Here is a 27,187-nt window from a genome sequence, read left to right on the forward strand (position 1 = left end):
TTGCATATTCCAGAATCAATATAGTATGGAAAAACTTCGAGAACATCGGATTCAGAATAGGTGGTTAATAAGTATAAGATATTCAACCTTTAACCCATCGTGAACTTACTTCTACATCTTCAAGCAGCTTGATGATTTTGGTAGCAAAATGTTAAACCAACCAATGACTTTGAAGCAAAAAAAGAAGGCGATTCAGAATATATTGAGAACATATTAGCTATGATGTTCCCATAGTAACGGATTTCCCGGCATGAAAAGGTAAACATTTTACCTGAGGATGAATGTCTTTTCTCATTATTTCAGTCACTACCTATATTCGTAAGATCGCTGTTACCAGTTAAAGCTTTAAGGTCAAATCTTTGATTTGTTAAAGGCTTGAGGCAACTAACTGACCCTTCACAAGCCAAACGAAAATACAAAATATTGCTAAAGCACTTGCTGCCCAATTTATTGCACTAATATAAGTGTTAATCTGTAACGGTAAAGTACAATTTGAAACATAGAAATATTAAAGATAATAAATTTTGAAGATAAAGCGTTGTGGGGAGACTATTATTATTAACCAAAAGTATAAAGCATTTTGCAAACCATTATTGATTATGACGTCATAATAACGCTAGGTCATAATAGGGCCTACTTACATTATGCCACAATTTGTTGGAATATTTATCTTACGTTGTTATCCTCTAAGATGTCTGAGTTCTCTCCTCTTACGATACAGGTTAACACTCAATGGTTGAGGCAATTTGTACGGTACCTCTTGAAAACTAAAATGTGACAAACATTTCCCTTGTTTCATTCATTTCGTAAGGGCTCACATGAAAAAGTCTTTTAGTCACTAGATTGGGCCACTAAACGAGAGTCCCCGTGTGTTACAGGCTATGTACCTAACAGACAGGACAGTCTAGCTGTTCTAGAAATATTTACCTGTTTACACCGAATAAACGCCTTCAAATAAACACAATCAGGAAAAGTGGGACGTAAAACACCATTTTATTTGAGACAAAAGCTTACAATATTTAAATAATATAATTATAGTAGAGCAATGAATACAGACATGGCTTACAGGTAGTTAAAGGAGTTACCAAATTTTGAATCTAAACCTCAACAGTAGTTACCCAATAAGTCAAGTCTGGTCTTGCAGTTATTGTAATTCCTAAAACTCCAGAACATTTAATTGGTGTTTAAAAACAAATGTAAGCCAAATAAACATCAATTTGTAAAGAAATGTGTCGTGCAAATTTTGCAAGTTTGAATTAAATAAATGAAAAAAATAAAAGTTTGAAAGATTTGAAAAAATATACTTTCACTTCAATATAATAAGACATCACTTTATAACGGCGTAGTGGCACTTTCTATACTTTGTAATTCTGTTATAGTCAATTTAATGTTTTGCACATGTTGGTTGTATTATCCATTTGCCAATAACGTTATTATCTGTTCCTAACCCAAAATTGGCTACATGTAACAGTTTACCACCAAGAGTTAAGGGTGAATATGAGGTGATCATATGTTCACCTAGTACCCTGCCTTGTCCGACTACTAGTAACGTTATTCTCCAGTATAACCAAAAATATCGTAATTCGTCACAGTTTAAATATTCACCATCTTTTTTAACAGCAGTACTTGATCCATCGAAAGTCTCCACATTTATCGTAATATATGTATTATTACCGGGTCCTATTGACACTTCGGCCAAAAAATCCATATTAGTATCAAATAATCCTATATAGGCGTCACTACACGCTTTGACCACGTAAGTCCAATTTGAGGCACCATTGACAGAAAATATGTGGTCATAAACTTTCGGTACATCCACCACTATAAACGACAGTAAGCAAGAAACATGTAATGTTAGTAAAAGGATGCTTGAGTGGATTCTAGCCATACCTTTTGAATGATGTTCTACAGCTAATATTATAGTTTATGAAAGTGATTACACTGAAGCTAAATCAATAATACTCAAAATTGAAATCGATCAAACATCATTTCCCTAAATTTACTCCTTTTCCTTTTTATAATGAATATTAGTCAACATTTTTCCTATATTAGTTGTAAATAATTCTTAACAGGTTTTCGAGAAACAAATCACAAATGAGATTTTGTTCCGGATCAATCAAGTTATTATTTCCTTTTTAAAACCGAGTTAATATCTATCTAAAAGACAGGCCAAAGAACAAACAATACACAAATAGTCAGAGAAAAATAATATGAAGTCTAGATTCAGGACAGTAGAAATAACATGCTATCATCATAAACTAGTGTCCAAAAGAAACGACACCAACTTATTTTCAAAATTGTTTTTAACTAAGTGAATTGTCTAATATGAAAACATGCAAATTCGTATTGCACATCCCAAACACAGCATAGTCGATAAAAATACCGGGAACACGTGATCACTTCCGGGAAAAAACGTAAATTTCTTGAAAGTGACATTTCCCTCTCTAGCATGTTCTGCACGTGCATAAAAACTGTATAAAACGGCTGATCAGACACGTTGATATCACAGCAACAAAAAGAACACAAGATATGCCACGTTTGACAGCCACCGAGAGAGAGAGAGCCGTTGGAATGGAGCGACACACGTCGACGTCGCCAGAAGGTTGGGCTGCGCACGCATCACTATCACCAGGCATGTATTGATGCTCACGGTGGACATACCCGCTACTGACTTGACTTTGTGACGTGTGGTGTGACATTTCCCGTTGTTTCTGTGATCAGTGCTCTAACGAAATGTTCTTTTTTCGACCCCACCCATCTTTAAAGGCTTGTCATATTGGTTGTACAGATTTTATTGAAATGAAATTTTTGTACAGATGTTGTGAAAGGATTTCTCAAAAGCATAACACCAATCCTAAACATCTGCATTGTTTAGTTTTTCTTTTATGTCGTTGCAAACAGGTGGTATCGTTTCTTTTGGTGCTAAAAAGAATCATATGAATCAAGAAAGGTTTTTTTTTTTGTTTATTCAGACTGTACATATATGGACATTTATGATTGGTTAAAACCCTTAATTATTTGCAAAAAGAACATATTGATATGCTTAAAAATACATGATAATTCATTAGAAACACCAATAAATCAAATTGTTTTCTAAATTTGACACTTAAAAAATATATAAACCCATAGGATAATGACCGAGGACGAGTTTTTTTAATCCGAAAAAGAAAAGGCCGGGCTGTGGAATACCCGAAGGCAAAGCCTGTAAGTATTTGGCCTCGCCTTTCTCTTTCGAGGGTTTTCTAAACTCCGTAAAAAGTCCTAGGTCATTATCCGACTTATATACCGTTTCGTAATTAAATAATAGGTAAATATGTTGAAGGATCAATCGATATTATGTCCAATGTGATGTGTTTAAACGTTCGAGGAAAATTTAGAAATATTAGGAACATCTAATTCTACATTAAAATATTATATATGTAGTATTGCACGATACAAATCCCCCGAAAAAATACAGTTTCTGCACTTTGTATCGTTACGATGACCAGTGAAAAGTTTTAAAGAAACATTAGGGTATATTGTTGTATTGTACAAATCTGACGATATCAGCACCCAACCAACTACTTACACATTAATCGTTATATTGTTACGTTTGGCGAATCTTGAATTTGAACCTTACAAACTGATTGTCAGTAGCAGATGGTCTTCCTTCAACATAAAATATTACAAGACAGTCGTTCATAAAATCATCTATTAAAATCCGTCCTTCAAATCTAAAACTTAACCTCAGAATAAAGAACCTGCGTAAAACTTGTACAGTTGTACCTCGGAATAAAAAAACCTACCAAGAGATGGGACGTTATTACCGACTTATAATCAACCTGTAACATCAAAGAAATTTGCCGCCATAGGTTTATAAAGCGAAATTAAGATAAGCCAAGATAAGCTCGAGCTGGATGGCATTGGCTAGGCAACATGACCAGTGTTCAGGTGAATTTGTTTTATGCTATAGAACTTTTCCAAATATCAAAAATAATGGTTGATTGGTAGATGGCAATTTAAAGGCATAATCAGAAATCGCCACGTCATCTGTTAAATACCGATATCATCAAGCAAATATTTCTTGTACCACGGAAGTTTTTTGTCCTCGTAATGCATAAATTTAATTGGATTATTCGATAGCGTATTAATCTAGCTTTGTTATAGTTAACGCTCCAGTAATTTGCAATAGCAGATAGCAATACATTTTATCCTGCATGTAAATATATATAGCGATATCTATATATATATATAAATCTACAATCTTTTAATCAATTGAATAAATCATTCAAAAATCGGCATGCAGTGCAAACATGACTGTGCCTCATAAAAGTATATTTCAAGATAATTGGTGTTATTTCCGAACACCCTAGCAATTCTTGGACATGTTCCATAAGGCCTTAGTTCAGCATTTATTGTCGGGCTTGATTTTGGGCCTTGAATATATTTCAATTGTCCTGCAAAAACACCTCAAACTAAGCATTTCAATTGTTGTTTGTCACATTGGTTTCTTTCACTAGTTTATCCTCTGCCTAAAAATTAGGGCACACATACGTGGAATTTGTTCGTTCGGTGTGCCAATAATTTTTTATTATCCAGTCCTTAACTGTTCTGCATTAAGTCATGAATTATGGATACATAGGTCTAAGCTCTGAACATTATTACTGATTAGAGCAATTTCGGTATCTAATTATTATACCACTGAGGCAAGATTGATCGAAAATGGTGTCCAAGACAGAGATATTGCGTCTACTTGCACATGCATGGAATACTATGAGCCTCGGAAACCCCGATTTAGGTTTGCTCCCTGACGGATAATAGTAGATTAACCGACTAAGAGTTATTAAGCACAGATAACCATAACGTTTTGTTTAGGTTCACAGTTATTTGTTACATCACTTTATTGTTGCGCGACTGCACGGAAATGTTACATCAAGACATCAGTTTCGCTGATTGATTATCAATCAAGCTTTACCTGGCGTATATGGTGGAGTACGGCGAGTTGCTAAAATTGATTAGCCAACTAAGAAGATCATATCGCTTTAAATGTCAGAACAATGCTTTTATTTAATTGTCTGTTGTTATTTCTAAAACATGGAAATACTGGTCTCTCCCACTTCCGGACTATTTAGATTTAATCCAAATCTTTAAAAGTAACCATAGGAACGAATTATTCGAAATGAAGACGTACGAAAGCAAATGTCAAAGGGGGGGTTATCTATAGAGGAATCTGTGGCCGTCATAGGTCATGTGCAGATTTTGCAGATGTTTATAATGACCTGAAAGTGATGACAGCCTAAATTTATTAAATTGAATCGGATTTCAATTCTGATAGCTGATAAGGAATTCAAATATGTAGATAATTATATGCCTTTAAGATTTCACAAATGTAACTTTGGCAGTTTTTGACATCAACAAGGATTAAAGACATGGTGAGAAAAAAAGGGAGAAACTGATACCACTATCTGGATCTTCATCATCAATACATCTTCATTGAAAACAAATTTATGCCAGGATTCCATTTTTCTCAACTTTGGAAATAAAACATTAAAACTGCCACGGGCTCTCAGGTTTACCCAAACGCAAATTAAGAATTCATTTTTAATGGAGGGAATTTCCGATAACTGGCCAATAAGGAAAACATCTTCTTAGAAAGAGTAGGGTGACAAACTTATACATGTATTTGAAAGTATTATATTTCATAATAAATTGATATCACAGGTGAATATAACATAAATGAGCATAGAAATGGATATAACATTTCTATTATTATAAATAAAAGTTTCACTTAACTAATACAAAGTCTCTAGTAACAAAATCTTCGAGGAACAAATATTTACATATCAAATCTTTGGTTTTTACAAACTTTCTCGAAACTTTGGCGAAATTTGAAAGTCTACTAAAACAAAGTTACGTAGCCTTTGGTTCCCAAGATTTTGCTGAACAAAACTTTGCTAAATAAAAAAAAAATGTGGATCTACATTACTAAATATATTATATTGTGAAGTGGAAGAAACTGTTTATAAAACAAACATTTCATCAAAAGTTTCATATTATAGTCAATTTTGGGCAATTAAATTCGAAAAATATATTCTTCTGAAAGTATAGTTGCTCTTATTTCAAAATGATACTTTATTCTATAAACAGTTCCTAGTGAAAAGAAAAGAGACAGAAAAAATTTCATACACATAGAAAGTTAAAGAGGCATAAGATTACAGATAACAAGCTAGCAGTATATCATGTTGATGCCTCTTTAATTTTCAATAACGTCATATATCGGAGGAACCAATGTCTTGTAAATTTTTTACAAACATTCTTCTCGCAACATAAAACTGTATGACTACGTTAATAACTAGTTAGTCGTGAGTTGGTCAGATTTAGACAAAACTGAAACCACCATCAATCCCTACGTTTGGTCCATACCAATGCTATGATTCTACATTTGCCTAAATTTGACCGAATATAACGACTAAAGAAATGACAAAACGCTGGAATAAGATGAAATTATAAAGTAAATTAGCACCCTGCCTTAAACCAGACATCAGTTAAGGACAGTCTGACCAATCTTGCACATTCAATTTTTAAAAGTTATTTAAAATCAAAGAAGTTATGTATAATACCTTTGTATTCCAAATAGTGAAAAACATACTTTTAATGAATGCAATACTGAATTTCACCAAACAACGCTACATTAAAGTTTTCGACTTCGTAAGTCACACATTTTACATATAATATAATTTCACCTTATTCCATTACAGTACATCATTGATGAATTTCGAATGAGGTACATATCAATTGATATCATGTAACATAAAATAACTAAGTCTTACTAACTAATAAAATAATTCGTTATCACAGATTTTGGCACAGGTGTCTAAATAATGGCATTAGGTGGCTCGGCATGGAACATTGTCAATAGATAAAAGAAAACGACGAACAGAAAGAAACACGATCTTAAAATTAATTTCTTTTAATAGGATTGTTAGGTGCCTTTGTTGAATTAGACGTTATGGCATTTCTCAATCTCTTTACATATTCTTGACCCCAATCTCTCAATAAATTCTGAAAGTATACGATAAGACTTAATAAATAAAAGTATTAAAGCAAACCAGTTTTTGTTTCTCTAAGTAGTTAACTAAACATTGTCTCATCCAAATTTATGTAGTCATTGTCTTGCGGTGAGGTTGTATGTATACCATTAAAACTCTCAAGAAATTGTTGTTTCATACAAGAAATACTCCAACTGATGTCTTATGGGATAAATATCAAATTTACCTCACAATATTCATACGATCTTCTCAACCTCAAATGTACAGTTCTAAATTCTCCATCAGAATAAACATATCTGACAATCTCTCCTGGCATTGGCTGAAACAATATCAAAAAGTATTTTTTAAGAATCACACTATCTATAAAATAATCACCACACCGTACAAAATTCGCAAATGTTAGGAGCCAAAAGATGAAAATAGTATGTTGAATCGTGTATACGGTCTGGAATATACTTCCTACTGGCGAAGTCTTCAATCCTTAAAAAAAAAACTTACTTTCTAAATTCGTTAATTAACAACCGTTTATCGCTGTCAAAAATGAATAATCTTTGACATTCGTATGATATTGAACTTTAATGTTTTCAAAAGGACCTCGGATACCATTTGTGATGTTTGCTGATAGTCACAGGGTCACTATTATTCTGTGAAAACAATGAACTAGCAAGGTCAGACGGGACTATTCTATGTTACGTACCATCATCGGTCGACCTCTTGGTACAGATACTCTTCTTACCAGAAATAACATAATAGTAGCAAATACTTTTAAATTACCATCAGCATTATCTGGCAGTGTACTGGTCGATAAACCATAATCTATAGGCTTTAATAATAGCTATAAAACATAGACTAACATTATTAGATCTAACCCATGTTTTTCATTTCTTTCACATTCATTTGATATTGTGATACAGGTCCGATAGATAGTTCGTAACTTGCGGTTCGGGTGTTTCACCAGGCACCAACAGCTCATCAGCTAAGTTGCACTTATTGAATATCGTGTGCACACTAATGACAATTATATATGGCCAGAATGGAGTTAAAGAATTACGTTTTTGTCCTGATACCGAACTTCATAAGAATATCTTACAACTATTATTTATTACTTATAAAACAGATTGTAGGTGGTTTAAAATGAGAGTAAGGACTCACCGTTGTTATTAAACTTCTCGAGATAAAGATGCCAACTAACAATAAGAATGCTTCATCATTACCAATATTATATGACTTGCCACTCTCGTTAAACTGCAGCTGATCCTGTTGAATGAAGCAAGTTTTACTTAGATATACTTATATCGAAGGTGATCCAGAGCATTTCTGCATGGTAATTTGAAGCATCTTCATTTGGAATTATTCGGACCTTTGTTTCCAAAAAACTTTGGTGCCATTCAATACCATTCTCCTATTTTAGCATCACAGTTGTATGACATGATTTGCAACATATTTTAACTTTTCAGCACAAGTGAAAATTGACACGAATTCTTAATGATATTAAACATAAAATTAGTTGTATTTACCAACTCAATTTGCCAGAAATAACCATCAGGAAATCTCTTGTTGTTTTTGATCATTTCGAATACAGATGATTTACGATGTGTTCCTAAAACACCTGTTGCTGGCTGAAATAATAGGAAAATAATATATGACTAATAATTTTATCCTTAGAATTACATTTTAACTATTATGATGCAATTCTGACAATGAAATTAAAGGTAGCTATATAGTAGATATACTAAAACTGTGCCTTCTTGAGTGTTAATGAACAATTGAATCGAACTGACTCTGAAACGTACCATAATTTCAGTCATATGGTAAGTGAAATTTTCCATGATGTACTGTAATACTTGTAACATGGCTGACTGGTCTCTTGAGGCTAAACCAATACGACCTCTTCTATCATTAACGAGTAAGGACAGATTGTAAGAGTTAGGTCCTATCATATCATTGAATACTGGATAGATGTTACCATTGGGCTGAAATAAGAATTATGAATATGTTATTCCATTTATCAATGTCTTTCTGATCTTAGTGTTAAATCTTTCAAATATCAAATGAGTAAAATATTCATCACTATTAATGAATGTATATATTATATTTGAGCCTTGTAGTGTAAATATTGTTGCCTTTCTTGAACAAAAGGCTGAATTCCAAATGTGTATTTACATAAACAATAGCAGGTATTGTCTTCATTGTAGATTGAATAATAGACTTGTACTTAAATACTCATCCAGCACTTGCACTTACGTTTAAGTATATTCTGTGTAAAGCAGCAACAATTTCTTTGAGTATAATACCAAATAAAAATACACTACTTGGACGATTCATAGAGTTCTGAAAGGAAGGATTAAATATAATAGAAATTGATAAAACTGTATAGAGTTGTTAAAACGTTCGAGGCCAGTTCCACATAGTAGGTAAAGAATACAATGCCTTCACTTCAAGAGATTGACCAGTGACCACAATAAGTTAAATCAAAAGAAAGGCAATCTTTTAATTGTCAAATAGGTATTAAACTAGAAACTTGTTTACTCATTCTGTATCAATTACAAACGGATTAAATTTCAGTTTAAAACTGAAGAAAGGTTATTGAGAGTTTTTTCTACCACAAACACAAAAAAGAACACATTTTTTAGTTCCTTTGATGTGTCTGTTGGACCAATTACTAGCTTTTTAACAAAGAAAATGACAAATAATGAGTCCACTGACATTTACTTACCGAATCATCTGTTCTTACTGTAAAACAAAAAATACGAAGTGAAATGATTAAAATTATCAGAAAAGTAGAGTTATATGGGTGTGTTGTTTTTTTTTTCTTCTCTCACAATATTATCAAGGGGCTGATGGACAGTTCTACAGTGTCTTAGTTTTTTTTTTTTTTTTAAACTCATATTCATCGTTATTTCTATACTTGATTAATTTTTTTACAGTGAATGTCGATTGTTTCTATAACTTTACCAACATCAAATCATTTTGTCATTATGGATGATAACTCTGTAAACATTTCAAATATCGATTTTCAATGATTAAAAAATGGTTTAAGAATTATAGTATGATAACACAACCACGCGTGTCTGAAGATCTTGATTTTAGGCTAAACAACTTTTATGTTTAGGAATTATTTACATGCTCAAATGACGTCATGTAGATAATTTCTATTATCCAAGAACGAAACCACTGTATAAATAGCTTTGTGAAAAGGTAAAATTTAGCATCATTTGAAACTCCATAATCGGATTAGACGGGGTAATTAGTGTTTAAAATGGTACTGTTTGCACAAGGAACCAATTTATATCGGACCTTTTCCTTTGGGTATTACTGTAATGTAACCAAGTTATGATTATGTGACAATTTTCCAATGCCAATTTCCCGTTTGACCAAATTTACTGTGGCCAATTTACCTACATCCTCAGTATTTGAAAGGAATTGAGGTTGCACAACCAAGCAGGAGCTGTACGAGATGAGTGATCTCAGACCACTCTGTAAGTTAATCTAATGCCTGTTAATGGAAGATTTAAAGATTTCAGTCTATATTTAATGCTAATTTCTGTGAGTGGGGTTCCCCCAAGGGTGGGGGCCGTGGACTTGGTTCTACTATTCCCTATGGTAGTTGAGCCACTGCTAGAAACTACCGCGTAGTTCGATATTGGCTAAATAGCCCCTGGATCAACATCTATAAATTTTATTTTGATATAATAATACATAACAATATTCTAAAATTAAACAACATTTAATACAAAAGCATAAATTCCTAATCTAACCCTACAGTCATATCAGAACTAATATTACTTTTCCTTCTTAAAAAGTTGTTTTATTGTCCCATCTCACTATAAAAAATCATATAAAACATAAAACAGCGAATGATGGTATACTCATCATTACAGAATACCCGATGTTGCAGAACTGGATTTTAGGAGTAACTATTCTTTGTTAAAAAAAATTGCATCCGTCTCCTAAAATGCCACAAGTATCTTGGTTGTACGAAATAGATACTTTGAAACAATAGTTGTTTGATAATGGCTGATTTCTGACCTGAATGAGCCCTTGGGGGTAATAACGAAACCGCTCGCGGTTCATTATAGAATTTTAAATAGTGTGTTATAGTTCCAGGAAAATTCAAACATTTATATGCCAAAAATTCACTTTTTAATATCGAAATATTCACCACTGTGTTTTTATTAGGGGAAACCATTTTTTTTTTTTATAAATTGCAGAAAATGGGAAGAACGAAGGTACGAAAAAGTTGGGAACCACGGCAATTAAGGATTATCACATTTGAAAGAGTTCTTTCGCAGGTCATTTCTAATGTTTGCTTTATGGTTCATAAACATAAACAACATTTGCCTATGACTGATGCCTCACTAATGCTGGTCTAATCATTATAACCTGTTTGTCTCCTAATCATTATTGTCAATAGCACCTGAAATTCCAGACTTTCAGACGATAAAATATGTATATTTCTTTTCTGAATAAATGTATTTAAAGATGCCTTCAGGATTATCTTTTAGAACAATTAAAAAAAAACAATAAATCTTTGGCACATGGAATCGCAAGACGTTAGCAACATTCAAAACAAACATTAGCCTTTGATCTTTGGTTTCTCCGATCCTTCTATTTTTCCCGAATATTTTGCCCTTATCAAATCCCAAAATGAATCTGAAATATATAATAATGAATATTACAGATAGTGACATTTAGTTCTATTTTGTAATATGAAATATATTGTAGGCCTACCACTGACAGTAAGCTGTTAAGTAGGATAATAAAAAGTACAATACACAAGAAACCTATTCACATAGGTTCTAATAGTAAAATATGGGGAAGCTTGGCAACAACTACGATTTTTTTCGGATATTTGGTACTAGACTACTCCTTTCCTACGATCTGAAATTCTGTCTAGGTAAGAATCTATTAACATCCAACAGAAACATTGGTTTTGGAACATTATCATAGTACGTAATGAAACCATGAAAGCCAAATCTCTCGTGATATATGAGGATATTATACTGTATACAAAAAATGCATAAAATTCTTAACGTTTATGTCATGGCGGTGTCTAGAAAATACAGTGATTTTTTCAGATAACACTTTCAATTATCTTGTTAAAATTTCAATTCATGGTCTAATTTTGAAAAATTATTTTCTGAAACAGCGCCATGACATTAACGCGTGACGTCGCAACGAGAACTTACCTTAATTAAGTCATGGGTCTTGATTCTTTTTTTATCAAAATATCAAAATAATTAACCGCCATGACATATACGATAGAAATGATACACAATATTTCAGGCTTCGGCGCACAAAATATTTTATCGATTTACCTTGTAACTTTTACTTAGTATTTACTAAGGGGTTTGGAATTTTTAAACTTTTTTTACCAAAGGGGGATAACTCGAAATTCCTCCCATATTGGCATTATGGGATAGATATAAGCAAACATTTATGATGCTTGTGGACTATGATATGTAAATGTTGTTTTTTATCGGAACTAATCACCGTTTTAAATAATTAGTATAATGTAGACGCTTCTGTAATATTGTCTGGAAGCCCTATGGTGTCCTATGAAATCTGGTTTTGTTTTATGGTTGAATCCCTCATAAAGGATCGCCTGGATTCTCTAAACTAAGGGAGGTAATATATCTAATATTAAATTAATGGCAGGATAAAATGTTAACGTACTTGCTACTGGTGCTGTGTTTCTTCCTGTTCGCCATCTTCTTCTACCATAATTTAACCCTGTAATAAAATATACCCTCTCCACACAATATATTGCCAGATACAGAAAATTAAGCGTAGGTTGTAATTTAATTAATCATAAATGAATTAGTAAAGGAGATTCGGAAATGACAGTGATTATTTTGTGATTACTCAGCATTGCTCTGTATCTCACAACTGCTTGTAGAATACACGGACAAACTAGCTTAAAGGTGTAATGGAATTTAACAATGTGTATATGTTTTATGGTCATTCAACGATACCTCTTCACATCCGGAACATGTCAAATAGTACATTATAGATGTAATTATCAGGTAAAAAGTAGACTATAGAACATTTGTCGACTTTGACAACCTGAAATTCCCTTTCTTGAAACTGTTCCTAAATGATAATAGGTGTCGTTGAATAACTATACGAGAACATTCCCATTTTTGATGTCTTGTGCAAATATCGTGTCAGTTAGTGTAAATGTTTTCAGCATATCATGTTAAGGTTCTGATTAATGATGAATTAATCTGCCTTTTGATAAGAGTATAAACAATCCATTGGGAGAGTAATACGAAACATTTACATCCTTGTTGACAGAATTTAAGAATGTGATTAAATATAGATCGCATATTATGGAATATAATTGGATATGAATTTATATGCATTGAAGGATTGCAGATGTTTTGGATTAAGAGTAAATTGCCTGTACACATTGATTTGAATGTTGGACTACCAAGTCCAAATTTACAACCAAACATTAAAGTCTTATTTATCTGTTTCGAAAGGTTCACACATGAAATAGAATGAAATTTAGCATTCTGAGTTTCAGCACCTCATTGAGATAAATCCGCTTCCCAGTGCCATAGAAAAGTTTATGGGAGATGCGAAAAGGCGTGGCAAGGGTGGAAGTTCATGTACCATTTGACAACCTGAATTAAAAGTTTCTCTCATTTAGATTTTCTATTTTGAATTTCTTTATATTTAAATTAATATACAGAAATAATGTTTTGTTGTGCCAAGCTTACTTATTGTTAAGAATAAATAAAAGTAATATATAATTTCTATTATTATAGTTACAATTATAAACTAAAGACATGGCACACAGTATGAGAGAAACTTTAAATTAAGATTATCAAATATAAATTGAATAATGCAGTTCTTATTGTTTATATAAACAATATTTTATTATAAATATAAGAAAATAATAAGTGTAATATATACAATAATGAAAAGAAACCTAAATATCACAGATAGCTTGAAGGATTGGAATTTGAGAGAAGTTTATGCCAAAATATAAAATGCCATACAAACCTTTATTCAATTTTAAATACAAATTTTGTTATAGAGTGAAATATTGACTTATACAGTTGATAGTGTAAAGAAACTAAGAAAACTATTGCACTAAAGACACTACATAGGCAACAGATTGTTTTTCTTTAAAATGATCAATTTATAATTCCCGGAATTTAGAATAGTACCCCCCAAAAATGGATATTTATAAAGATTTAAAATTTATATATTACAAAATAATTAAGATTAAAATAATAATTTAAAAAATAATAACTCTATTTTACAGTTTGACGAGATTGTAATACACTAGTAAGATTTTATCACATAAATTGGATGTTATTAGGATGGAAACAATAAATTAAGCTTGGCACAACATTTAACATTACAACTTTAATACACCTCTAAAAATAGGTGTTATATTCATTCCATTTTATTGTAGTCCATTCTTCAAAATTACTGGTCTCTAATAGTAATTCAGGTTGTTATGGTAACATGATTGTTTATATCACTATGGTTATGATGTTGATCAATGATAAACATAATAATTTGATCCATCATCATAATAAACAGCACTTCCACTACCACCTCCTCCTCCTCTTACATTGTAATTACTACGAGACCAATCCGCTGTAACACAAAGAAATTATCCCTATAGTATTTAATCACATTTCTTATTATTTTTGACAATTTCCCAATGTTTTGATATTGAAATCACATGCATCGATATTGATCAAAATAATCATTTATATAAATTAATAAATAAATCGTTAGGCTTGAAATTTGACGTGGTAAAAATTCGATAATTTTAAGGAAGGGCACTTTTCCAAGAAAGGTGTGTGGAAGGAAAGAATACAATATTTCTGCTTAAGTGCCAAATATTGGGATATATTGACTAATAATACTAATACTAATAATAATGTTTTGGGTCAATCTAGGGAAACGTGCATAGGATACGAGTGCATAGGTGTGTAACGCTGTGTTTTTTTTTGTTTTTGTTTTTTTGTTACCAAGTTAAATAATTTACTAACCGTGCCCATATTAAGTGAAGCAATAAGGAGAACAGAACATAAAACCAAGTAAAGTCATAGAGGGAACATGATATCAAGTGAATCAGTGGGATAATATTTTATAAAGTAAATTAATAAAGATAGAACATGATATTAAGTGAAGTGAGAAAGTGAGAACATGAAAGAAACGCCAGAGTGATAAGATGATACTAGATGACGCCATACAGAGAACATGATATGAAGTGTAGCAGACATGATACTAAGTCAATTGAAAAAGCATAATATTAAACAAAGATAAATAGAGAGAACACAATATTTAGTAGTATAGAGAGAACACGATATCAAGAAATACAATAGAGTGATGTGAAGTCATAGAGAGAACATGACATCAAGTGAAGTCACACAGAGAACATGATATCAAGAAAGACAGCAGGGAAACGTATTACACGAAATCAAAAAGGGAACATGATATGAAGTGAATTGATATGAAAAAAATCATATCAAGTGAAGTCAATGATAAAAGAATGGTGTCTTGGGTGCTCTTGGAGGTTTAATAATGTGCCAGAGTAGGGCTGAATATATTGTGATCGTGCAAGTGTTGGGTTGTCCTACCCTATGTCCTTAATGTCATCGGCAGGTTTAGTATAGACTCGTCGTCTTATTACTGTAATGAAAGAAAATGCAAATGGACGGATCAACAATTCCTTTGTAATTATTTGTTTTTTCTGGGTTTTTTTGTATGTTTTAATAAGCAGAAAGCAGTATCTCTTCCTTTCACAGAGGGGCCAGTTTTGGAATTATTTAAGTAATTTGGTCCTAATCTTTGTTTATGGAATTTGGATAGATTTGCACAAAACATCAATTTCAACAATCAAGAGTATGTTGTGAAGTACTGTGAGATTACATAGTTTCTTCCTGCGAAAATGAAATTTAACCGCAATCGAAACATGAGATGATAAACACGAAATGAGTGAATTTAGAACTTTATTGTCTAGGTCAAAGCTGACTACAATATTCGTCTTAAAGTATCTCACAGTACTTTCGTAATGGGAATGAGAAAGGATAGAAGATACTCACTTTTTATTACTAGTAGTACTCACCTCGTCCATAGCCGCCCCTGATTATATGAAATAAAATAAAAGATTGATCAGATATAGCTTTAAATATTCACACGGCTCTTTTCTTTGATCAATGTTCCCTTAAAACTGGATTAACTTTCATCCAATGTTCAGTGTAAGTTGCACAATTTATTTTTCACAAGGATTCCTTCATAATGTAAAGAAGCGCAAGTCAATAAAAGATAAACGTCTGTAAAACTCACATGTCCATTCCGAAACCCATCTGCGGTAAGGAATGATGGTACATCTGTGGTGCAGCTGGTGCTGTTTGAGGATAATGATGATGTTGAACTCGTTCCTGGATTGAAAACACATAGAGAATGTTTCAATACTTAGCAAATGACGTCACTGATTCAGTCGATATTCCAGTATAGAGAATAACAAATACATCGACAGAAGCTGTGGACACAAGCAGGGTTAAGTTTCCATTCTTGGCAGTCAGTAAGCTTAATGTGTCAATGTTCTACTCACCGAGCCACCTGGTGCTCCACCTAAACTTTTTATCATTAACTGTTGCATTGCCATGTGGTGCATCTGTGCATTCTGCATCATCATCATATCCATAAAATCTGAAACATAGATCATCAGAAATGCCTTTGCGTATAACCTTAATGAAAAGAACCAACTTCAACAACATCGTGTGTTCTTTAAAGGTCTTAAACAGTTCATAATATGATTGGACATCCACACAGCATGAACTGTTTCAGGTAAAGTCATAGAATTATACCACAGACTTACCTCCTTTATTGAACCATTTATTAGGACTACCACAATGACTGTGGTGGAGAGGTTCTACATGATGATTTATTATAGGACTCGTATGGACTGCTGGCATTGCTGGCATTGATTGAACTATTGGTGGTGGAGCATGTACTATAGGTGGTGCTTGTTGTATTATCTGTGGTGGTGCTTGTTGTATCACCTGTGGAGCAGGCTGTTGTATCACCTGTGGTGGGGGAGCCATTGCGGCAGGTATTTGTGAAGGAAAAAACGGTTGCTGAATTGGGGGTAAATAATAGGGCCTGAAGGAATCTTGACCTCTGTGCTCTATCACGTGTTTCACTTGGGACATATTGTCTGAAATGATAGGAATGTTAACATTGAAAATATATCAAGTACGTGATAAAAATCAAAAACTTGTTAATAAGAACACAAGCTTTTAGTTGTCAAGTCAACTGACGTAATGAAATGGATTTTCATATGTAACGAATACAAAGCGATTATCCAGATATTTGTTTTTGACAAAAATTGTCTGAAAAAAAACAAGACCAGATATAAAAGATATAAATTACTCACTTGTCCCCCTATTATCTTTAATTACTATACTACGACTGATATCTGGTAGAGATCGTCGTGTAGGAGGAGGTAATAAAATAGGTGATGGGGTAAATCTTCTACGAGGACTTTCTGTACGTGGACGATTTAATTGTTCTTGCTGAAAATACAAGTTAAATTAATGTCCATCATTTTTAGGACACAAAAGCAGGAGAATGTGTTAATGAACAATATTGTCGAAAATCTTATTGTATCAATAAATATAATTTTCCTAATGTTCAAGCTAAATGCCAAAAAACAGCCATAGGAATGTTGTTCAAACAATGGAATATTGTCAAAGATTCATGTCAGATATTGTCAAATAACAAGTGATAAATGTAGTTTGAAGGTAAGTGGCATATTGCCGAAATAAACATCCAGAAAATTGACAAAATGTAAATGTTGAAGGTAATGATAGGTAAAAACATTGAAAAAAAAACACCATTGTTCCAGTTCAACTTGATGGACTTATCATAAAATAATATCTTACCCTAATTCTATCTAGTAGTTCTTGACGTCTAAAAACTGCATGTTGAAGTTTTAACTGATGTTCTACATCGTGATCGGCTGAAAAATAAACCATTCCATTAGAGCACCATGTAAAACATCATCTATATTGTTCATGTATTAACAAGATCTATGACATTTTTAAACTAATACAATTATCACCTGGAATTGGTCGAGAGAAGATTTTTATTAAACTTACTTGAAACTGTATCCGGTCTTTGATCTAATTTATCTCTCTCATTTGCTATTTTCTGAAAAAAAAAAAAAAAAAAAAGTTAAAATTTTGGTTTTGATATCAGAAGGTGTCATGGCCGCCATAGTATAGCCTATGACCATTATCGCTTCCAATTTCGGAAAACTTCCCCATGAAACTCTGAAACTTTTCTTTTAAAAATAAATAACAACTGTAATTACCTTTTGTGTATCCCTTTACATTATATTCTCCTATTTTAACATTTTTAAGCAATTAACAAGTTACTTTCGAATTAAAATGTCGGATGGTTCTCGACTGACCGTCCTATCAACAAGGGAATCGTCATAACGACCGGAATAATAGGGGCCTATCTCATTTTAAACAAATAATAGATATAATGAATAGCTTTTACCCTAACAAAAGTCTCCCCATTCAGAAAAGGATCGTTTATTATTGAAAGGGGCTAATAAAAGAATTGGGTATGACTATAATGATTGATATATTGTATTGCTATGGAGCAAACATTTGCAGATATATTATAAACACTTCTTTATTCAAGTCATTTAGTATTTGCATAGATATTTATAAATGAAAAAAAAATCCTATTTATAAGCTTACTGTATAATTCAACGTGTAGTTCGTAATATTATAATGAAATTTTGTCATTACACACTGTAGAAATAATGTCCTTATAATATTATAGTTGTTAAGTTATCGTTTGATGCTATGCACTTTTTAATAACGAATGTCTATCTGGTGCACATCAGCTAGAATTAGTAACAGGTGCTATTAATATTGTGACAGTCGTTTTTCTGTATATTAACAGTTGTCATCTTTTTAGTAACAGTTGTTATCTTTATAGTGACAGTTGTTAGCTTTATTGTAAAGGTTATCTTTATAGCTGTTTTCTTGTTAGTAACAGCTGTTATCTTGTAAATAATTGTTATCTTTTTAGTTGTTATCTTAATAGTAGTTGTAATTATGTGAATAACAGTTGTTATTTTAAAAGTTGAGAAATATCATTATAGTTGTTATTTTGAAAATAAGAAATGGTATCTTTATTGTAACTGTCGTTGGAAATCGCAGTTCGTTTTTTTTTAACAACGTTTTAAGTTTCTGTTTTATTATCTATACCATTTGGAAGTCTTAATATAACATTATCTATGTATCTTTGCCTTTACAAATCTGTGATGTTATTTTTATAGTTATTAATTCAAAACAAGTTATGTTATAAAACTGCAATTACTGATGGCATAACCTGAGAAACCTTAATAATCCACATTACATATAACAATCAAAATATTGTTATAAATCTATCTAAATGGCTTAATCTAGGAATCTTTATAAATCTACAATCCACTTTTAAAATATGTCATAGTTCTAATGTCGTTATAAATCTACAATAGTTGCTTAATACAAGTATACCTTAAGTAATATACAATTGATGTCATAATCTAGGTATCTTTATATAAATTTACAATCGACTTTCTGATTTTTCATTAGCTCGCTTGTCTTTGGAAAACTACAAGTAACTGGTTTTTTTTATAAATAATGTGGGCTATGGTGTTAATTGCACCAAATGTGTATAGATTCAAAGCTTCAAAACTAATAATGTCAGTCCATGGAAAAATTTCTGATTAGTAAAATGAAATTTATTTTGTTCTTTCTTTTCATTTATTAAACTATGAAGCAAGATAATATGAAATTCATGTTCATGTTCCAGATATTTGCATATCGTCACAATAAAAAGGGACCTGTAGGTAACTAAGATTGTATCTTATAGCAACACCAAATGAACAATGAACATTCCTTATATCTCTTTCACTGTTTCCCAGAGACGCTCATTATCACAATGGATATTAGCCTACTGGCAAAACCAATATACCTATATATTTATTACTTTCGCAATAAGGAAAAAACAATCTCAATCTGTAAAAAACAATACTTTTGGTCAAATAATAAGAGAGTTATACGATGTATTTAGTATACACTTTACCCCAACGACCCTAATTTAATAATATTTTCCTCCGACTTACTGCGGATAAGGAAAACTTGATACCCCTTTTTTCATCTTACCTTTTACGAAGTTGAAACCAATATTTACCACTTCTAATTAAACAACCACACAAAGTAATTAAATTTAAGTTGGTTTAGATTGATCACAGTTAAAATGTTAAAAGTACATGAACAACACTACACATATGAGAAGTCACAAAAAGTTTGACAGAAAAAATGTCTCAAAAATGTTTGGCACCAAAATGTTAAAAAAATTCTTTCACTGCAGTGTCACAAGATAGCTTGGCACCAGAATATCACAAAGTTTTTAAAATGACAGAATTAATATCTCTGCTGTAATAATTTAGTCCGTTTTAATCTATCCACTATATCTGTCTCCATATTGGAGTGCTGGTCTAAGTAAAAGTGCTGGCGCGGTATTGTTGATGATTGTTGTTAGGAAAGGTAGAGTCTATTTGTTGAAAGGTGTTAACAATTTATAGAAAGTCTTTTGAAGAATCAATAGATCATATTGTCGAATCATATCAAACGTTTAGTATGACAAGCCGAGACAAGATAGAACATTGCTGTTTAATAGTTACTCCCCTTTAGATTAAATACTGAAACCCACTTATAGTCGTATGTTGCGATTTTGAAGTGATTTGATTTGTCATACCATGATATATAACTACTTAAACACAATACAAACAAAATGTTTACCGCAATCCTTGAAACCATATTATCTGTTACAATATAAAAATTATACTTGATATATAACTGAATGTTTAATAACGAAATTAATAGGTTATCTAAACTCCATAAACCAAAATCAATGCATAACTTTTTAAAAATATTTTAGGGGGACAGGTGCGCCATTTTCAGGGGTTTTGAAAAAATTCTTCAGAAGTACCTAAAAGTTTCGACGGAGAGCTGTGAACAGTATTATTACTGAATAGCTTAGCTAAATAAAATCTAGTTTCTGAGACTAAGGTACGTTTTGTCAATAAACTGGCATACCTGTCCCTCTATGTTCAAGATGTTATGTTCAAATCAAATCTATGATGTCCTGCGATATATTTTGCGTTCGTGATGTTATTTTTAGTCCAATTAGCACTATTAATTAGCATGATGTTTTGTCGTTTATAAAATGTTCAAGATTATGTTGTATATTCTTTTAGACCTATAATACATTTAGATATTATATTTTAATAAGATTATGTTGTAAAATTACTCATAGATAATCTTGTTTCAAGCACCACTCGACAACATGAAATATAATTATCTATTTCGACTTTAATGCTACTTGATATTTCAATAAACGATTTGTTACAGTGAAGGGTTTCAGAGTGGATTTTACTTTGCAAAATCGTTTGAATACATACATATCAATATTGTAATTGCAATTACTATAATCTATGAACAGAAAATAGAAATATACATAAATAGTGTGACCCCAGCTCCATACTATCACAATGCCGGAAAGTGGGTGACTTCTTTATTATCATCCAGAAAAAGTAAACTAGTAGATAGTAGAGAAGATGTAAACTAGTAGATTATTGAGAAGATATAAACTAGTAGATTATAGTGAAGATGTAAACTAGTAGATTGTAGAGAAGATGTAAACTAGTAGATTATAGAGAAGATGTAAACTTGTAGTTTATAGAGATGATGTAAACTAGTAGATTGTAGAGAAGATGTAAACTTGTAGTTTATAGAGATGATGTAAACTAGTAGATTATAGAGAAGATGTAAACTAGTAGATTGTAGAGAAGATGTAAACTAGTAGATTATAGAGAAGATGTAAACTAGTAGATTGTAGAGAAGATGTAAACTTGTAGTTTATAGAGATGATGTAAACTAGTAGATTATAGAGAAGATGTAAACTAGTAGATTGTAGAGAAGATGTAAACTAGTAGATTACAGAGAAGATGTAAACTAGTAGATTATAGAGATGATGTAAACTAGTAGATTGTAGAGAAGATGTAAACTAGTAGATAGTAGAGATGATGTAAACTAGTAGATTATAGAGAAGATGTAAACTAGTAGATTGTAGAGAAGGTGTAAACTAGTACATTATAGAAAAGATGTAAATTAGTAAATTATAGACAAGACGTAAACTAGTAGATTATAGAGAAGACGTAAACTAGTAGATTATAGAGAAGACGTAAACTAGTAGATTATAGAGAAGATGAAAATTAGTAAATGATAGAGAAGATGTAAACTAGTAGATTATAGAGAAGATGTAACCTAGTAGATTATAGAGAAGATGTAAACTTGTAGTTTACAGATTATATTAAACTAGTAAGCTATAGAGAAGATGTATACTAGTAAACTGGTTTATTATAGAAAAGACGTAAACTAGTAGATTATAGAGAAGATGTAAACTAGTAGATTATAGAGAAAGTGTAAACTAGTAGATTATAGAGAAGACGTAAACTGGTAGATTATAGAGAAGACGTAAACTAGTAGATTGTAGAGAATGTGTAAACTAGTACATTATAGAGAAGATGTAAACTAGAAGATTATATTAAACCAGTAAGCTATAGAGAAGATGTAAACTAGTAAACTGATTTATTATGGAGAAGATGTAAACTAGTAGATTATGGAGAAGGTGTAAACTGGTAGATTATAGAGAAGACGTAAACTAGTAGATTGTAGAGAATGTGTAAACTAGTACATTATAGAGAAGATGTAAACTAGAAGATTATATTAAACCAGTAAGCTATAGAGAAGATGTAAACTAGTAAACTGATTTATTATGGAGAAGATGTAAACTAGTAGATTATGGAGAAGGTGTAAACTAGTAAACTGGTTTATTATACAGAAGATGTAAACTAGTAGATTATAGAGAAGATGTAAACTAGTAGATTATAGAGAAGATGTAAACTAGTAAACTGGCTTATTATAGAGAAGATGTTAACTAGTAGTTAATAGAGAAGATGTAAACCAGTAAGCTATAGAGAAGATGTAAACTAGTAGATTGCAGAGAAGATGTAAACTAGTAGATTGTAGAGAAGGTGTAAACTAGAAGATTATATTAAACCTGTAAGCTAAAGAGAAGATGTAAACGAGTAGATTATTGAGAAGATGTAAACTAGTACATTATAGTGAAGATGTAAACTAGTAGATTATAGAGAAGGTGTAAACTAATAGATAGTAGAGAAGGTTTAAACTAGTAGATTGTAGAGAAGATGTAAACTAGTACATTATAGAGAAGATATAAACTAGTAGATTGTAGAGAAGATGTAAACTAGTAGATTGTAGAGAAGGTGTAAACTAGTAGATTGTAGAGAAGATGTAAACTAGTAGATTATTGAGAAGATGTAAACTTGTAGTTTATAGAGAAGATGTAAACTAGTAGATAGTAGAGATGATGTAAACTAGTAGATTATAGAGAAGATGTAAACTAGTAGATTATAGAGAAGATGTAAACTTGTAGTTTATAGAGATGATGTAAACTAGTAGATTATTGAGAAGATGTAAACTAGTTTATTGTAGAGAAGATGTAAACTAGTACATTATAGAGAAGATGTAAACTAGAAGATTATATTAAACCAGTAAGCTAAAGAGAAGATGTAAACGAGTAGATTATTGAGAAGATATAAACTAGTAGATTGTACAGAAGGTGTAAACTAGTAGATTGTAGAGAAGATGTAAACTAGTAGATTATTGAGATGATGTAAACTAGTTTATTGTAGAGAAGATGTAAACTAGTACATTATAGAGAAGATGTAAACTAGAAGATTATATTAAACCAGTAAGCTAAAGAGAAGATGTAAACGAGTAGATTATTGAGAAGATATAAACTAGTAGATTGTACAGAAGGTGTAAACTAGTAGATTGTAGAGAAGATGTAAACTAGTAGATTATTGAGAAGATGTAAACTTGTAGTTTATAGAGAAGATGTAAACTAGTAGATAGTAGAGATGATGTAAACTAGTAGATTATAGAGAAGATGTAAACTAGTAGATTATAGAGAAGATGTAAACTTGTAGTTTATAGAGATGATGTAAACTAGTAGATTATTGAGAAGATGTAAACTAGTTTATTGTAGAGAAGATGTAAACTAGTACATTATAGAGAAGATGTAAACTAGAAGATTATATTAAACCAGTAAGCTAAAGAGAAGATGTAAACGAGTAGATTATTGAGAAGATATAAACTAGTAGATTGTACAGAAGGTGTAAACTAGTAGATTGTAGAGAAGATGTAAACTAGTAGATTATTGAGATGATGTAAACTAGTTTATTGTAGAGAAGGTGTAAACTAGTACATTATAGAGAAGATGTAAACTAGAAGATTATATTAAACCAGTAAGCTATAGAGAAGACGTAAACTGGTTGATTGTAGAGAAGTTGGAAACTAGTACTTTAAAGAGATCGAAACAAAATAGTTGTAAACAGAAATGAATTGATTCAGGAACAGAAAAGAGTCCAAAAAAAAAAATCAGATCAAACAAAGTTGTCAAAAGCTGATATACAAAAAAATCAAAGCAATAAAATGGTAAAATTTCCAAATGCATAAGAAATTTTTTTATTGGAATTTTATAAAGACACTTTAATCTTATTTTATGTGCCGTGGTCATGGTTGCACCGTACATTATAATGAAATCAAATGATTTGTTTGTTTGATTTCCTTTTCATATGAATTGGGAAACATATAACATGAAATCAGTGGTGTTTATAAAATATTTGTTTAGAGAGGTGGGCCGCAAAATATAGGCGTTACAGTCAAAATATTTTTATCGTAGATATCCCTCAATGTTAATTAAATTTCGCGATTTTTTTTTCGCCATACATCTCAAATTAGATCAAGCTTTCAATCGGTTTTATCATAAGTTTTTATTTTTAATATATCCACTTCAGTTATAGGGTCTAACGACAGCCCTTTTCAATGTTCGGAAAATTAACCTTTTGGCCTAACTAGTCTTCTTTAACCAATCGAATTTATATTCTCTCACTGGCATTTTGTGACACAGTGTTTATCCGGTTAGGTCAAAGGGTTAATTTGACGAACGTTTAAGAGGGCATAGGAAGAAATACTCGTCAATATATACTTCTTGGATTAGTGTAGATCTCTTACAATGATTAGCAATATTACAACGGTCTAATTTCAATGAAACTGGATACATTATTTCCATTCTCTATGACGATGCTTCAGTTATGAACAGAAACAGTTTTGGTAAGATAGGTGGTCGTTGAACACGTCTTTTGTCTGATTGATTGTGTAAACGTGAATCTTAATATAAATCGTGTATGTTCGGGGGCATCCGGGGTATCCCCCCCCCCCCCCCCAACCTTTATCCCTGTAGCAACGGACCTACCCGGTTTGTCAACTCATCATCCTTGCAAGCAATATGTATGTTCGGGGGCATCAATACGCCGATGACAACCAATTAGTCTTAAGGTCTGAGTCTTAGGTGCTGGATTAGCATAATCTTCGGCTTGTTTCCGAAACCTTACTTATTTTCTGTAAAAATTTCATTTAATATAGAAATAAAATATTGTTTAAACCAAGTTCTGAGTCCAAGTTAAAAAAAAACTTCATTGAATATGAGCTCCATTACAAAAAGTACCTTGGTGAAAAGGACTATAGGTTACCAGCTCTTCGGGAACACCTGAATAATACTACAGGCGTTGAAAGTTCAATGACTTTGTTGATTATTTTGTGTTTTTAATAGTTCTGTATTAAACCATTGCAGAAAAAGTACCAATACCAATAGAAGCAGCAGATAAACTGGTACAAGAAGTTCAATGTGAATTAAAGTGCTGTGGACGTGTTTAATGATTAATTTTAATGTATCTCAATAACGGTCAATGTTGAAGATTATCGGAGAAGACATGAATAATAATGACTAGTAATTAGTTATAGATTATTAGAAAGATATCAATAACTATTGCCTGTCAACATCTCCATGTTGAATTGCTTTCTTACACTATAATTTATCCACTGTTATTTCATTTGTGTGTCAATACAACTTCATGTTTTATCTTTCTGAGTTGGATTAAGAAACTATTTTTAACAACGAATTAAATGTGGCATTAATGAAGATGTTTATATACCATGGCCATTGACCGATTCATCGATGTTCAGAGTTATATTCAGCGATACCTCCATAGGACAATTCTATCTCTTAGGAATATTACCCTTATTCGTGGCCTCTCAAATCCAAAGATCCATTCGAATTGTCTTGATTATTGCCTATTAATAATGAAGGAACACCCCTTTAAACCAACGGTATGTGGGAGTGGTGTTACCATGGCTATAACTTGATCTATCAGAATTTTACTTATATCATTATAAAGCTAATAAAATCTACTTTCTACTGAATATTATTTTATTTACCTGCTGGACCATCTTCATACGTAATCTGGTCATGCTATCATGCATGGAATCACTATCTGTGGCCGCCATTTTGTCTGTTTATATGGGCAACGAAGCCCTTAAAGGCTTCTCTAAAGACACACTCTCTCTTGTCACATTAAAAAGAATTGTTATGTTCGTTCTCTAGCGACATACTCTACACACATTCATTGGTCTGATCCATTCAGATTGAAAGGGCGAAAGGGTAGAATAATAACAGTCATTCTTTGTATATTTAGTATATAATATATTACATATCTAAAAGGGACCACGTAGTTTATGAAAAGAATGTAATGTACACCACAATAAACGAAGATAGATTAGATCAGTGAGACTTCGTATGCAGACGATAAGCAGATTTTTCTTTAAAAAAATGAAATAAATTTAAATGAAGTTTTAATTCCTACTTTTATGCGCCGTATTTTACAATGAAGGGGAAATTGTATACGTTACGAATGCCACGATATCGATGTCATTTTACCTTAATGTCTAATAAATACATGTACATTGATTTGTGTTGGACATCGAGATTTAAAATGCGTTTACCAATATGCACTGAGGACATGAAATTGGCGCAGTTATGTCTGTAGTAGTGAGATAGTAATAGTTATAAGAACTTGCTTTCGGGGTTGCGAGGGGGAGCGGTTGAAAATGCATTACATTCCAAAAAAA

The 27,187-nt window shown here is 31.8% G+C and overlaps 2 protein-coding genes across 2 annotated transcripts; both read right to left on the reverse strand.

Moving 5' to 3' along the window:
* Positions 1–6,939: 6,939 nt before the first annotated feature.
* On the reverse strand, positions 6,940–11,217 carry LOTGIDRAFT_156841 (hypothetical protein; the record flags this gene model as incomplete). The annotated part of the gene is made up of 9 exons (XM_009048110.1): positions 6,940–7,041; positions 7,255–7,347; positions 7,726–7,863; positions 8,181–8,285; positions 8,546–8,647; positions 8,822–9,001; positions 9,273–9,359; positions 9,745–9,761; positions 11,058–11,217. The coding sequence occupies 9 exons, from the start codon at positions 11,215–11,217 to the stop codon at positions 6,940–6,942; spliced, it is 984 nt and encodes a 327-aa protein (XP_009046358.1).
* Positions 11,218–13,889: 2,672 nt separating this feature from the next.
* Positions 13,890–26,566, reverse strand: LOTGIDRAFT_230388 (hypothetical protein; the record flags this gene model as incomplete). The annotated part of the gene is made up of 9 exons (XM_009048111.1): positions 13,890–14,645; positions 16,103–16,142; positions 16,347–16,441; positions 16,615–16,712; positions 16,882–17,220; positions 17,440–17,578; positions 17,948–18,024; positions 18,164–18,215; positions 26,498–26,566. 8 exons carry the CDS (start codon positions 26,564–26,566, stop codon positions 16,112–16,114), a joined length of 900 nt encoding a protein of 299 aa, XP_009046359.1. The 3' UTR covers positions 13,890–14,645; positions 16,103–16,111.
* Between the last annotated feature and the right edge of the window lie 621 nt (positions 26,567–27,187).

This window comes from Lottia gigantea (assembly GCF_000327385.1).
Source record: "Lottia gigantea unplaced genomic scaffold LOTGIsca_12, whole genome shotgun sequence".
In the NCBI taxonomy this organism is placed as follows: domain Eukaryota; kingdom Metazoa; phylum Mollusca; class Gastropoda; family Lottiidae; genus Lottia; species Lottia gigantea.